The 16,007-nt window shown below is 38.4% G+C and overlaps 1 protein-coding gene across 5 annotated transcripts in view; it reads left to right on the top strand.

Annotated features, from left to right (window-relative positions):
• The window catches only part of RAP1GDS1 (Rap1 GTPase-GDP dissociation stimulator 1), a 156,253-nt gene that overhangs the window by 59,303 nt on the left and 80,943 nt on the right, over window positions 1-16,007 (top strand). For all 5 annotated transcript variants that reach the window (XM_005681400.3, XM_005681397.3, XM_005681399.3 and 2 more), the window contains exon 3: window positions 10,776-10,898. In XM_005681400.3, the coding sequence (XP_005681457.1) occupies window positions 10,776-10,898 (123 nt within the window). The remainder of the gene's footprint in view (window positions 1-10,775; window positions 10,899-16,007) is intronic.

Raw genomic sequence — 16,007 nt, 5'->3', positions numbered from 1 at the left:
ACATTTAGGTTTTTTTTTCTTTGACTCTAGTTATACAAGGCTGTTGGAGCAGTAGTAGAGAATACTATGTGAAATTTTGTGACCCTGCAAATGAGTTATTCTGTTGGCTGAATTCCTCTTACACCAGGGCATGTGTGGGAAAGAGGTCTGGGTTGTCAGCCCCTTGTTCTGTTCCAACCCTAAACAGATAAAATGCTGCTGCTGCTGCTAAGTTGCTTCAGTCATGTTCAACTCTTGTGCGACCCTATAGGCGGCAGTCTACCAGGCTCCCTCGTCCCTGAGATTCTCCAGGCAAGAACACTGGAGTGGGTTGCCATTTCCTTCTCCAGTTCATGAAAGTGAAAAGTGAAAGTGAAGTTGCTCAGTCGTGTCTGACTCTTAGTGACCCCATGGACTGCAGCCCACCAGGCTCCTCTGTCCATGGGATTTTCCAGGCAAGAGTACTGGAGTGGGTTGCCATTGCCTTCTAAACAGATAAAATGAGGTCTACCTATATTATGGGGGGCAGTCTGCTTGGCTTACTGTGTACAGATTTTAATGTTAATCCTGTCCAAAAACACCCTTACAAAAACATCCAAAGTAATGTTTAACTGAATACCCAGATACCATAGCTCAATCAAATTGACATACAAAAGTAACCATCATGAGTGGACTCTATTCTACTGATGTATCAATGTGAATTGTGTGACATAATAGTTGTGTGTAACTGCTAGTGAGGAATGATGCCCTTAACATTAGTTTTCCACAAAGGAATCTATAGTTGATTTTTACTAAGGTTGATTTCATGACCTGCTTTTTAGTATTCATTGTGATAAACCCCACAATGAAACTCCAGAAGGCCAAGTAGTGGGTTTTTTTTTAAAGAGACATCTGGATTTAAATTCTAGGTTTCAGCACACAGTGTTCTCTGGGGTGAGTTCATTTAGATGCTAGTAATTTTCTCTTCCCATATTTCAGTGTTAGACATCTTTTCTCCTCCTTGTACTAAAGAAGCAAACAGAATGTTTTGATTTTGCTCATAATAACTTAGTTATGGATTGATCACCTTTTCTTTCTGATGTGTGCATGTGGGAGGGATGAGATAAAGGCAAGGTAATTTTCTAAAATGATTTCTGAAGTTTTAAAGAATATTTTTGCATATGCTTGCTTTTGAAAAAATGTAATCCAAGACCTGATTAGCTTAATGCAAAGTGAAAAGTTTAGTCCCTTCAGGAGCTAGTGATTGGTGATTCTACTAAAAACAAAATGTCTGTTCTTCATGAGAGAATTCTTAAAATACGAGACAGTCTTTATAAGCTCAGTCCTCTTTTCTGTTAAAAGTAATTAGAACTTCTACATTAATAAATACTCATCTTAAACATTAAGTTATCAACTAGGGCATTAATAAAAACTCACCTACTCCACCTTCAATGTTCTGTGACAGCTTATACTTCCCTTTTTTGTTGCTTAGTCGCTAAATAGTGTCCTACTCTTCTGCAACCCCAGGGACTGTAGCCCACCATGCTCCTTTGTCCATGGGGATTCTCCAGGCAGGAATACTGGAGTGGTTTGTCATTTTCTTCTCCAGGGGATCTTCGCCCAGAGATCACATCCACATCTCTAGCATTGGCAGGAGGATTTTTTACTACTGAACACCAGGGAAGCCCAGAAACATCCCTTTAGTCGAACTTCAAGGAGTTTATAACTGAATAAAAAAGGCATATAAAAACACATTAAATAAGTTTGACTAATTAATATACATTGTAATACATCCCTTTAGTTGAACTTATTTCAGTGTATATTAATTGTGTATGTCTTTTTTATTCAGTATATATTCTTAAAGACTGGACAGTTCTATTCAACTAGCATTAATTGGGTCCCACCATGCATTAGTTGGTACCTTGCCCTGGAGAGATTGAATAGGCAAGTAATAGATAAGTTTTAATACAGTGTAACACATTATATAGAGTTGATTACAAAGTGTTCAGAGAATTGGACTCAATTCACAGTTATCAGAGTCTTTCAAAGTGTCACAGAGATAAACATTTCACCTAGGTTCTGATGGATAAGTAGGTGTTGCATTGGTATATTCTCTTATTTTTCTCCTTTCACCTGCCTTTTCCTAAACCTTTGATAGTATCACCTATCTACCTTTCCCATTTCTCATTTTTGGTAGCCTCTAGCAGCTGGCAAAAAAAAAAAAAAAAAAACCACCCAGTGGTACAGAATGATGCTATTAAAATTTAGGGTTATTAGCCTTAGCTGGTAGTGGTTTTTCATATTCCTTCTTTGTAGAATATATTTTTCTCCTTTTTCTGCTGAGAACATGCTTTATTGGTTTCAAAACAGCTTAAATGTTAACCTTATTTATGGAAATTTCCATGGTCTTCATGGAGCTGTGATTGCTGCCTGTTATACATTATATGTAACTTCCATGGTGGTATCAGTCACATTGAATTGTGATAATTTATTTACATCTCTCTTTCTCTCACTAGACAGCTCACTGAGGGTATGATTTGTTTCCTCTAGCTTATACTGCCAATATAGTAGGGACTCAGTAAAAATACGTCATCTGTGGGTAATCTCGTCTACTCCAAGTCTTCAACTACCAATATCTGACACCTTGGAAACAATGACAGCATTGTGTGAATATTGGGAGAGAGAGGTGGATTTGATTAAGCAGGAACAGGGAGTGCTGGATTTTGAAAATGCAGTGTATTTACCTAGGTAACGTGAGGGCACAAGGACTATGGGAAGAACATCCCAAGCAGCGGAAGCCACATACACAATTTCACAGGGAAGAAACCTAGTTCAAACAGAAACTGAACTTGTATGCAGAGAACATCATGAGAAATGCTGGGCTGGAAGAAGCACAAGCTGGAATCAAGATGCCTGGACAAATATCAATAACCTCGGATATGCAGATGACACCACCCTTATGGCAGAAAGTGAAGAGGAAATAAAAAGCCTCTTGATGAAAGTGAAAGAGGAGAGTGTAAAACTTAGCTTAAAGCTCAATATTCAGAAAACGAAGATCATGGCATCTGGTCCCATCAGTTCATGGGAAATAGATGGGGAAACAGTGGAAACAGTGTCAGACTTTATTTTTTGGGGCTCCCAAATCACTGCAGATGGTGACTGCAGCCATGAAATTAAAAGACGCTTACTCCTTGGAAGGAAAGTTATGACCAGCCTAGATAGTATATTGAAAAGCAGAGATGTTACTTTGCCAGCAAAGGTCTGTCTAGTCAAGGCTATGGTTTTTCCTGTGGTCATGTATGGATGTGAGAGTTGGACTGTGAAGAAAGCTGAGCGCCAAAGAATTGATGCTTTTGAACTGTGGTGTTGGAGAAGACTCTTGAGAGTGCCTTGGACTGCAAGGAGATCCAACCAGTCCATTCTGAAGGAGATCAGCCCTGGGTGTTCTTTGGAAGGACTGATGCTGAAAGGACTGATGCTGAGGCTGAAGCTCCAATACTTTGGCCACCTCATGTGAAGAGTTGACTCATTGGAAAATACCCTCTTGCTGGGAGGGATTGGGGGCAGGAGAGGAAGGGGACGACAGAGGATGAGATGGCTGGATGGCATCACCTACTCGATGGACGTGAGTTTGTGTGAACTCCAGGAGTTGGTGATGGACAGGGTAGCCTGGTGTGCTGCGATTCATGGGGTCGCAAAGGTCAGACGCGACTGAGTGACTGAGGTAGCCAAAAGGATCCATTCAGGGAAGGGGCTAGAGATGATAATTGGGAAGGGAATAGGGGTCAAATTATGAAAGGACTTTGATGCTCTGTGTCTTAGTCCACTTGGGTCTTTGTAACAAAATAGCCTACACTGGGTGGCATTTCTCACAGTTGTGGTGACTGGTAAGCCCAAGACCAAGACACCAGAAGATTTTGGTGAGGGCTTGCTTTCTGTTTCATAGACGGCTGTCTTCACTAGAACTTCACGTGGTGGAAAAAGCAAGGCATCTCTCTGGGGTCTCTTTTTGTAATGTCACTGAGCCCATCAATGTAGACTTTGTATTGTTCTTCAAGGTATTTCACCAGAGGATGGAGATGGATCTTCTACTGAAAAGATTCCTTCACTGTGTTTCACGATACAGTGTCCTTATTCTCTTTGTTTCACTATACAGTCTCCTTATTCTCTTAGTAGGAAGTAAAGGAATCCACATTTACTGTATTTTTAGGGACCATATTTTCAGTAATCACTCTGGAATTGTAGTTGAACAGTTCTGGTTATATACTCTGCTTTTACCACATTCATTAGTATTGTCCCTCTTTGTATATACTTTCTCAGTAAATATCTTCCATTTTTTTTAACTATATAGCTCAATTTTTAGCAACCTCTTTTGACCTAGTTAGTGATAACTTTAAAGAAAATAGTTAAAACTAGCAGATCTCCCTACTTACTCTAGTGATGATTTCCAAACACATAACTTCTCCAACTCCCACAGCTTACATTATCTCTGGAATTGAAATGACTGCATGACTGTCAAAAATCGTTTATTGTAATTTTATAAAATGACTCTCTCAACTTAATCTTTTAGTAAAACCTCTGTTGGTGAGTCATTGTACGAATAGGTCTTTGTTCTACCCTCTTTCTTTTCATGACTGTATCTATCCTTTTCTCTCCTGCATTTCATATTCCTTTTATTTGCTTAAAATCCATGTTGGGGAGGCAAAAGTTCTCATCAGTGAAAGAAAGAGCATTTTGTAACTCCTCCCCGTCATGTACTTCCATTTTCTTTTAGAAACAGTAATTTCTTATTTGTCAAGCCCTTTAATCTTCTTATACCCAGCATACTCTTCTTATGTGTTTTAAATCTTATTTTAAATCTGTTTCAATTTTTCTGTACACAGTTCCCTTTCTCTCCTTCAACCACTGAGTCAGTTTATCTGTCTCAAAATACTGTGCATCCCTTTCTCACTCAATTGTTTTACTTTAATTCTTATTGCTGCAAAATATGTTAAATAAAAATATTTATCACATAATAACTTGGCGAATCTGGTCAAGGTGTTAGTACTCTGTGTCTTCTAAATTAACATTTGTGGTAGGAAGAGCACTGGATTAGGTATCAGAAAAACTGGTTTGTTGTTACTTTTCCAGTATAATCATATGACCTTATTTGTAGTATGAAGGAAACAAACTATCATGCCACATAGCTATTTAAAAAAAATTTTGTGATAGTATCTTTAAAAAGATCGAATAGCTTTCAGTCAGGTACCTTTAAATGAGGACACTATGCCTGTGTGTAGGAATTAAAGTCATGGGGTGAGTGGCATTTCAGAGAGGGAAGTAGTAAGAAGATATGAAATGAAATGGTTAATTTGGATCTCTATAAGTAATTTAGTGTGGCAAGAATATAGTATATCAGTGGAGGAGTATCAGGAGATATGGTTGAAAAATATCATGGATGTGCTTTAAAAGTTACAGACAATCATTTAAAGATTTAAAGTAGGGGAGTGACATAAAATTTGTATTTCCAGAAGCTTATTCTGCAGTCAGGGTAGATGACAGATGGAGGGAGGCTAGAGTTAGGGAGACTCTTGAGGAGGCTGTTGCATTTAGTAAAGGTCAGAATTGAGAACTGGAAGTAACATGAATTTAACAAGTAAAGAATAGATGCAAAAGATGCTAATCAGATGGGCTCTATGGAACTTACACTCTGATTAACGTGGGTGGTAGAAAGGCATTTATTAAAAGAGAATATTTTATAATCCTTCTTGGGCTTCTGGCTCAGCTGGGTTCCCTGCCATGAACTGCTATGGAGAATAAAATGAAAGGAAACGAAAGAGGAGAATTGATTTGAGGAATGTTGAACTTGAGGTATTTATTCCATATCCAAGTGCGCATGCTTTGTTTTAGTTGGATAAAGGGAGAGAATTTGGGATTTGTCTGTGTAGTAGTAAATGAAGCCTTGGATTTGAATCAGATTTCTCAGGCACGGGGCCAGGTCTCTTGTTATACCTTATTCTAAAAGTCTTTCCCTTGAGAAATAAATAGTTCCCCAGAGACAAGGATACACATGGCCCTTGAGTCATGTTCCTGGTCCTTGCTGTCAATTCCAAATCCGAGTCTTCTCTTCACAGTCAGTCACAAGAATCCTTGGACATGTAAATGAAACTAACAGTTTCCTATTGTTCTTATAACTAGAAGTAAACAATACTGTGAATCTAATCCAAGTACATTTTTAATCTAGTAGAGTCGTAGTAATAACAGTCTTTATTTTTGTTTTTCTGTCTTGGAGTTTACTGTAAATTGGTTATCAAATGCTTTTCGTTAATTTATCCTCATGAAAGCAGATGCTAACGTAACATCATAAATTCAGCTTATGATAGTAGCATACCTGAAAACCTCCTCTTGATATATAACTATAATGCCGTTATTTCAGTGTATTTACTTGGCAGCTTTGTTGGGAACTTGAGCCTTTCTCCGGCCATCTCTTCAGTTATGAGTCCTTCCCACTCCACCTGCTCCTGCCTTCTGCTGGCTTTCGCCCTGAGACATGAGTTGTGCTTTAGCTTCTCCTCTCCCTAGAGCATTGTAGCCCAGCTTCTTGATTTACTTTTCTTTCAAGCTTCTCTGACCCTATTGCCTGGTTGTTGGTTTTTTTCTTTCTGACTCTGGCAATTTCATAACAAAGCTGCATTTTTGCCCTCGGGAGGTCAGGCAGAGTCTGAACATACGGCTGCAGAGACCAGAATGAGTGCCTGCACAACTGCAAGGGCGCTATAATGGCTGTGGCTCCCACAGATATTATTCTAGTGAAGCAGTTGCCCTTCGTGTCTGGGTCCTTCAAAATTCAAGGACTGCCAGCTGTAATTTGTAGACATACTCAAACATTTTTATGGCTGCACCTAAATGTGAAGGGGGGAAGTTGGATTGATTCCTGCAAACATTTAAAAGGAGTGCATTTACAGTGTCAGTAGTGGTCTGGGTAAAGATAATGAAAAGTGTGCCTTTTTTTTTTTTTTTAAGAACTCCTGATCACAGCTTTTTTTTTTTTTTTTGCAAGCAATCAGAAAGCTATTCATTTAGACCTGCATACACCACACTCACTGACTCTCTTAAAATCATTTCAAGGGTGTTCACAGATATCAGAAAAAATGTTTAGTTCACAGATACACACTGTAATATGGAGTAGAATGCCAGTGTAGAAAGCATATATGGAATGAGACTGAAACTTTATAATTATTTATTGGATAGTGGCAGTTTGTAACAGTAAGCAGTATTTGACTCTTTGTTTTCATGCCAGATGAAAGAAGATAATTCCCAGCTGTTTCATTTAAATTCTAGACCTACATAGAAATCCAGATGCTAGCAAGTAAATAGAACTCCTTTTCAGTTTTTCTAAATGGTAAGTCAGATTTATATGAAAAACCAGATTATATTTTCTCTGACAATAGTATTAAAAAAGATACTATCCCCAAATCTTGCTTCATTGTATTACAACTGTCCTTCCAATACTTTGAATTGTAATCCATGGAAATCCATCAGAGTGCAAGAGTTTTGTATTGTTTTCTTTTATTCCCCTTGCCCCTGACATCAGCTCTGATGTTAAGCCATTCTTTTAGTTATAGTTAAAATGAGACATGCATGGGTGATTTGCAGTTAACTCCTCGCCTCCACACACACAAATGCCTCAGCCTCACATCTAATCATGATTCATGCCTTATGCCAGATTCTTGCTGTCATCCTAGCACCGGCAGATGGTGGGACATGACCCCTGGGGCAGTCTGCCCCAGTGTTCTAAGGTTGTACATCTTTTGGTAGCAGTGGTCAGAAAAGGAAGAATTTTAATGTGGCAATTTTTTTCTTTTGACTTCTTGCTTTAAAAAAATAAATTAATGGAAATTTGGTGTCAGATTTTCAGGTGGTACCATAAAAACTTATTTTTTAATCCCAGAAACAAAAGTGAAAAGGCACATTGTATTTTATAAATGGGCTTGCTGAAAGAAAGGACAGCTGCCGTGTTTATATTTTATCATGCAAACTACATTTGTAATAATCTGAATTGTGAGAAATGAGTGAGTAACAGCATACAGAAAGAGAATTTCGTTTATTTATGCTTAAGTACGTTTGCTGTTGTAAAGAATGGCACCAGTGGATGCCAGATGACACACGTTGAGTTGCTAGTGTAGTTGAGTCTGAATTTGCTCCTTATGCTCTAAGATTAGTATGATTGGTGACTTTAGACAAATTTGCTTCATCTTGCTGGACCTCTGTTTCTTCACCTAATAGAAAATGTTGTTTTAAAGTATCTGCAAAATAATCATTTTTATTACAGAACATAAAATGTAAGAAACCAAAATGGTATTAGCTGCTTTAATGTGTACTAGGCCTATGGTAGAAGAAGGAAATGCATGGATGGAGTTTCAACATTAACTAATCCTGATTACTTGATCTTTTGTACTGGATAGATAAACATACACATAACTACAGTATTTGCAAGGGAATGTTTTTAAGATAAATCCATGGAATTTTTGCAATTTTCAATTTTTACAAATTTTTCCATGTAATTTTCTATTGATTCAGCCGTTAATTCTAGCTTCTCTTGATGACGTTAAGATATTAAAGCTCTCTAACTCAGAATCCTGGGTAGTCATGGGTTGCACAGAACATTGCTGTTTCTCTTTTTGACCAGAAGCTATGATTAGGGCTGCATTTTGCATTCAGTAAGCATGCACATACAGTTACTTATGTATGTATAACTCAGTGTTTCACCTTACTATGCATGAACAAAAAGTTTTTCTATTCTTTTGTGGTAGATATTGTTAATTCTATTTCTCTTTTTAAGGAACTGCTGGTCCTTATTCACCAAATCGTTTTCAGGGTTCTTAATGGATTGGGACCCACAGTTTGAAAAACACTGAGCTGAACAATCAGCACTTACTATAAAGAAATAATTATTTTTTAGACTTTCTCAAATTATTAAAAATGATTTCCTACTCTATTGACCACAGCAGCTGTCATTTACTTAACAAGAAATCTTTAGAGTTCTTTTATTTATATGTGTATTCAAAGGCTATAAAAGATATTGAGGAGCTACACATAGAAACAACATTCAAATAGAATGTTTTGGGGTGTCTGTGAGTTTGATATAGCTTTGGACGGCCTGTCTAATTTTAATGTTCAGAGTTGTGTTCCTGTTTTGCTGGAAAACTGGCATGGGGTGTCTTGCATGGGAGTTTGCTGGCTCTTGGGTGGAGCTTGGTCTCAGGGTAGGTATGGGAGGCTTTTGGGTGGGCTTTCGTCTATTAATGTTCCCCAGTGTCAGGAGTTCTGTCATGGGTCCAGAGTTCTGGAGTTGAACCTCCTGCCTCTTGGGTTTGGTACCCCTCTTATGGTAACATCAGGAGTCTTCCCTCCATACAGCACAGAAGGCAAAACCCCTAGGTTAATGATGAAATGACTTTCCAGAGCCAGGAACACCCAAAGAGATTCATAGTCATATAAAGAAGAGAGGAGGGAAATAGAGGTGACTAGGGGGAGGAAAGGGAGAGTCAAAAGGGAAGAGAGCCATCAAGCCGGTGATCAGATCCTTCATTTTTAAGAGGTTGGTTTGCCTGTCTGGTATCTGGGTCCTCTGCCAGCGTTCAGAAGTTGTTTTGTGAAAGTTACTCCACATGCAGGTGATCTTTTGACCTATTTGTGGGGGAGAAAGTGGTTTCCCTGACTTATTCTTCCGTCATCTTGGGATTGCCCCCTAAATAGAATGTTTTAATGAGCCTTATAACTTCCTATTTTTAAACACTTGGCATTCCTCTTCACTGTTCAAAGTCAAATAGTAATTTTAGATTTTGTTTCCTTGAGCTTTTATTTCCATCATCGCTCCGGGTGTTACTATTCCAGGTGTACATCATTCCGGTTACTGTTTAATAGGTCATACTTTTTTACATGAAGTGGCTTAGTTTCATGCAAAGGCTCTTCATTTGTAGTTTAACAAAGATGGAAAACAAAGAAAAGAAGTAGGCCTCTTGAATTTCTATATAACCATATAGAATTCAGAATGAAAGTGAAAGTTGCTCAGTCGTGTCCGACTCTTTGCAACCCCACAGACTGTATAGTCCATGAAATTCTCCAGGCCGGAATACTAGAGTGGGTACCCTTTCCCTTCTCCAGGGGATCTTCCCAACCCAAGGATTGAACCCAGCTCCCGCATTGCAGGTGGATTCTTTACCAGCTGAGCCACCAGGGAAGCCCAGAATTCTGAATACCATGGCCTTATTGCTGCCTAAACTACTTCCGTTTTTGGTTAGTGGTATTTTGAATAAGTTTTGTGAGAAACACGGTAATCATATGGAACTGAATAGTCTCTTCTGTCACTCCATATAAAATGATATGAGGTGAGTTTTTTGCACATGTAATTAATTGCCACTTTTAGTTGCTATAGCATTATTGGAAGTCATAGAATTTATATGTATATAATAATACACTATTAGGAAACTCAAGGGAAGTAGAAAATAAAGCATTCCTACTCTGAATAGACAGGATTGGAAATAACATTGAAAAGTAAGTCTGGTATGCAAATGGTATATTCAGAAAGGATTCCTTTGTAATCTGACTGTAGGTTTACAAAAGATTGTATTAAAAAGTGTTTCGCATAGGAAAAAACTGAAGATAAAAACAGCTTGTGGAACTGAAGATAATTTTATATAAATGCTCACATTTTAATATAAATAAATAATTTCTGCTATAGATGGTGAAAATTCTTAAAGAATTTACTGTAGATGTAATTGTCAGTGTTAGTGTTGAAGACGTTCACTGAAGCTCTTTGTATGTATCTCTTTCAGATATGGAAACAAGTGAAAAAATCCAGGGAAGTGGAATACTTCAAGTGTTTGCAAGTCTGTTGATTCCACAGTCCTCCTGCACAGCCAAAGTAGCTAACGTCATAGCAGAAATAGCCAAAAATGGTGAGGTTTTCCTCAAGAACTTTTCTGCTGGGAACATCTTCAGTTTTACACCCTACTTGTCAGTATGTTTTATTAATTTATGTTTCCATTTTGTAGCTTAGACCTTTTTTAAAAAAATTTTCTTTGTTTTTCTTTCCATTAACTTTTTTTTCATGTAATTGTTTAAAATGACTGTAGTCATTCTCTTCATACATTTCTCATTTGCTATTCCATTCTGTCAGAGTTGGAGAAGGCAATGGCACCCCACTCCAGCACTCTTGCCTGGAAAATCCCATGGACGGAGGAGCCTGATGGGCTGCAGTCCATGGGGTCGCTAAGAGTTGGACATGACTGAGCGGCTGAGCGACTTCACTTTCATGCATTGGAGAAGGAAATGGCAACCCACTCCAGTGTTCTTGCCTGGAGAATCCCAGGGACGGGGGAGCCTGGTGGGCTGCCGTCTATGGGGTCGCAGAGTCGGTCAGAGAATAGTCAGTTAAAGAATTGCACTGCTCGTCCCTGCTATACCTGTATCGTTCATTACTTTGGTTATGGGATTCTTGAATTGTCATTGAGTCATTGATCTTCATTGTCACAAGAGACCTTGCATTTTTCAGTGTATACGTTGTTTTATGTTATATCCAGATAAACTCACTTTTTTTTTTTTTTTTTTTTGCCTGACCTACTGACAAACCTGCTGACGTGGCACTTGACTGCAGTAGTGAAGTCAGAATACATGCTATGTTTTCTGAGTTCACCTTTGTGAGAAGCATTTATTTCTTAAGTGTCCACGTATATATACTCTGGAGAAACAACCTCAAAGCATGGATTATGTAATAGCCATCCCGTTATATATGGTTTATATCCAAGGGAGAGGGGATGCGTTAGAAGATATTTCAGGGCTATTTTGTAGCAGAAATATTCGTATATGATTTTAGTTCAGTCAATTTAAGAAAAACACTGACTTAAAAACAATTTCTTTTAAACTTTAAAACTTTAGAATTACTTTACTGGTTTCTGCCATACATCAGCGTGAATCAGCCACAGGTATACATACATCCCTTCCCTCTGAATCCTTCCTTCCATTTCTCACCCTCCTCCTGCTGCTGCTGCTGCTAAGTCACTTTAGTCGTGTCCGACTGTGTGCGACCCCATAGACGGCAGCCCACCAGGCTCCCCCGTCTCTGGGATTCTCCAGGCAAGAACACTGGAGTGGGTTGCCATTTCCTTCTCCAATGCATGAAAGTGAAAAGTGAAAGTGAAGTCACTCAGTCGTGTCCGACTCCTCACGACCCCATGGACTGCAGCCTACCAGGCTCCTCCGTCCATGGGATTTTCCAGGCAAGAGTGCTGGAGTGGGGTGCCATTGCCTTCTCTGTCTCACCCTCCTAGGTGGTCAGAAAGCACTGGGTTGAGCTCCCTGTCCGCAAGCTTAGTCACTCAGTCATGTCCAGCATCTTGTGGGCTGCTGCTGCCCCACAGCAAATTCCCACTTGCCGTCTGTTTTGCATATGGGAATGTGTTTGGTTCCTGCCACTCTCTCAGTCCGTCCCACCCTCTCCTGCCCCCACTGTGTCCATCTGTGTCTCCACTGCTGCCCTAGGTTCATCAGTACCATCTTTCTAGATTCCATACACATGCATTAACAGACAATATTTGTCTTTCTGTTTCTGACTGATTTCACTGTACAATAGGCTGCAGGTTCATCTACCTCATTAGGACTGACTCAAATGCATTCTTTTTTTATAGCTAAGTCATATTCCATTGTATGTATGTACCACAATTTCTGTGTCCATTTATCTGTCAGTGGACATCTAGGTTGCTTCCATGTCCTAGTTATTGTAAAAAGTGCTGCAGCAAACATTGAGGTACATGCATCTCTTTCAGTTGTGGTTTTCTCAGGGTATATTCCCAGTAGTGGGGTTGTTGAGTCATATGTTAATTTTATTCCTAGTGTTTTAAGGAATCTCCACGCTGTTCTCCATAGTGGCTGTTTCAGTTTACATCCCCACCAGCAGTGCAGGAGGGTTCCCTTTTCTCCACATCCTCTTCAGCATTTATTGTTTGTAGATTTTTTAAATGATGGCTGTTCTAACCAGTGTGAGGTGATACGTCATTGTAGTTTTGATTGGCATTTCTCTAACAGCGAGGGATATTGAGTATCTGTTCCTGTTTGTCCTTCTGTCTGTCTTCTTCGGAGAAATGTCTGTTTAGGTCTTCTACCCATTTTTGATTGGGTTGTTTGCTTTTCTGGTTTTGAGGTGCATGAGCTGCTTGGGTATTTTGGAGATTAATCTTTTGTCAGTTATTTCCTTTGCAGTTGTTTTGTCCCCTTCTGAGGGTTGTCTTTTAATCTTGTTTATTGTTTCCTTTGCTGTGCAAAATCTTTTAAGTTTAATTAAGTCCCATTTGTTTACTTCTGTTTTTATTTCCATTACTCCATGAGGTGAGTCAAAGAGGATCTTGCTGTGATGTATGTCAAAGAGTGTATTGCTTATGTTTTCCTCTAAGAGCTTTATAGTTTTGGCCTTACATTTAAATCTTTAATCCATTTTGAGTTTATTTTTGTGTACGGTTTTATAAAGTGTTCTAGTTTCATTCTTTTACAGGTAGCTGTCCAGTTTTCCCAGCACCCTTTATTGAAGAGGTTGTCTTTTCTCTATTGTATATTCTTGCCTCCTCTGTGAAAAAATAAGGTGGGGCTTTCTGTCTTGTTCCATTGGTCTGTATTTCTGTTTTTGTGCCACTCCTGTTCTGTCTTAATGACTGTAGTTTTGTAATATAGTCTGAAGTCAGGAAGGTTGATTCCTCCAGTTCCATTCTTCTTTCTCAAGACTGCTTTGGCCATTCAGGGTCTTTTGTGTTTCCATGCAAACTGAAATTTTTTGTTCTAATTCTGTGAAAAATACCATTGGTAATTTGATAGGGATTGCATTGAATCTGTAGATTCCTTTGGGTTGTGTAGTCATTTTGACATTATTGATTCTTCCAAAAACATGGTATATTTTCCCGTCTGTTCGTGTCATCTTTGATTTCTTTCATCAGTGTCTTCCAGTATTCTGCATACAGCTCTTTTGTCTCTAGGTAGGTTTTTCCCTAGGTATCTTACTCTTTTTGTTGCAGTGGTAAATAGGATTATTTTCTTGACTTCTCTTTCCAATTTTTCATTGTTAGAACCACTGACTTCTTAAAGCAGTTTTTAAGCATAAAGGAAGGCCATGCTAAATGCAGTAGCATTAGTATGCCTCTGTTTCTCAAAGTTTGATATTATTTTTAGTCTTTTTATTTTAGTAAGTTGCATATATTATACTTTAAAAAGAAGAAACTTTAAAATTCTGGTCTCAGTTTTACACAGTTTTATACATTGTGTAATCACTATGCAGGTGGCCTTGTAAAGTACCAGTATATGTTATTTTTGGTCCAGTAAAACAGCTTGTTCATGTGTGTGTTACCAAAAAGGATTGCCATGAAATTTTTTAATTTGTTTGTTGTTGTTTAGTCTCTGTGTCATACTCTGCAACCCCACAGACTTCAGCATGCTAGGTTTCCCTGCCCTTCACTGTCTCCCAGAGTTTGCTCAAACTCATGTCCATTGAGTCAGTGATGCCATCCAGCCATCTCATCCTCTGTCGCCCCCATCTCCTCCTGCCCTCCATCTTTCCCAGCATCAGGGTCTTTTCCAGTGAGTCAGCTCTTCATATCAGGTGGCCAGAGTATTAGAACTTCAGCTTTAGCATCAATCCTTCCAGTGAATATTCAGGACTGATTTCCTCTAGAGGATTAACTGGTTTGTTCTCCTTACTGTCCAAGGGACTCTGAAGAGTCTTCTCCAGGACCACAGTGTGAAAGCATTAAAACTTCAGCCCTCAGCCTTCTTTATGGCTCAGCTCTCATGTCTGTCCATGTTTGTTGGCAGGTTTCATTTGTTTAGAGGCGCTCAAAATATATGTTAAATTTCAGTGAGGTTCTATATTGGTAAAGCATTGTTTTGGTTGTTAATGAAACCTGATCATCTGCTGTTTGCATGTACATCTAAGCTACTTTGGTTATAATCACTATGCTCTGCCTTGGATTTGAGCTGGTCCTACATGTTGAGAAATTCTTAGTGGGTCTAGGAGTATTTCGTGTACTTCAAGCGGATTTGAACTGCTCTGAATAGATAGGGATTACCTTGGGACAACAAAGAACTCTTGAGGCAGATCTAGTTTGAGAATGAAACCCCTCCAGACATTGTTAACCTAGACCAGCCACTGTCTAAATTCTCAGGTGCAAGGTAGCTTGATTTTTATATCAAGTAGTTTATTTTTAACTTCATTAGAAACACAGTATAATTTCCAGAAATCAGTTTTTATCTTTAAGCTTTTTTCCTTAAGAATGAACACACACACATAACATAGATTGAGAAATTTTTTAGCTGATTTTGAAATGGGTTGCCATTCCCATATGATCTCACTGAGTAATATCAGTCCTCATAATAGTTTGTCACAGTTTCTCAATACCTCTGCTGCTAGAGCTTGCTTCTAGTAACACTTTAGTAGATGACAGCTCTGTTTCAGAGACATAATTAGTAGCATTTATACTTTTAATTAGAGGCTTGTTAAGGGCCTGTCACTAATCCCTGCTGGTTAAAATAAATGGGACCCAATTTAAATGGTTGTTTATTGCTTAACCACCACATTGTTGTTGCTGTTTTATAAGTGACTAGCTGAGAAAGTAGATTAGAGTCTTCTTTTTAAAATAAATATCTTCAGAAATGCAACATGACCCAACAGAGGTATTAACTGGGCTTATGTTTCTTCTTGTTATAAACTTGGCAATGAAAGAAAATTGTGTGAACTGGAGAAAAAAAGAAATTAGAAGTTGATAGGTTCATCATTACTCTGCTAACAGAAGAGAAATATTAGCATATACTTGTTAGATTTTGGTTAATTTTGTTTAAAATTTTGTTTAAATTTTTATTTCCAAAAATATCCTCTAAAAATTGATGTAACTGACTACGTGCTGATGTTCATAAAGCAGAGGATTATTAAGAAATTCCAGGTACAAGTTTAATGTGGGAGCATAGCTATGAGCATAAGTTACAGTAAGAGATTTGATACTTTTTAAAGTAAGTATTCCTCTAGATAACAG

This window comes from Capra hircus, chromosome 6 (assembly GCF_001704415.2).
Source record: "Capra hircus breed San Clemente chromosome 6, ASM170441v1, whole genome shotgun sequence".
NCBI classification, from domain to species: domain Eukaryota; kingdom Metazoa; phylum Chordata; class Mammalia; order Artiodactyla; family Bovidae; genus Capra; species Capra hircus.
Note: the sequence above shows the minus strand (reverse complement) of the source record. Positions and strands in the feature narration are given on the sequence as shown.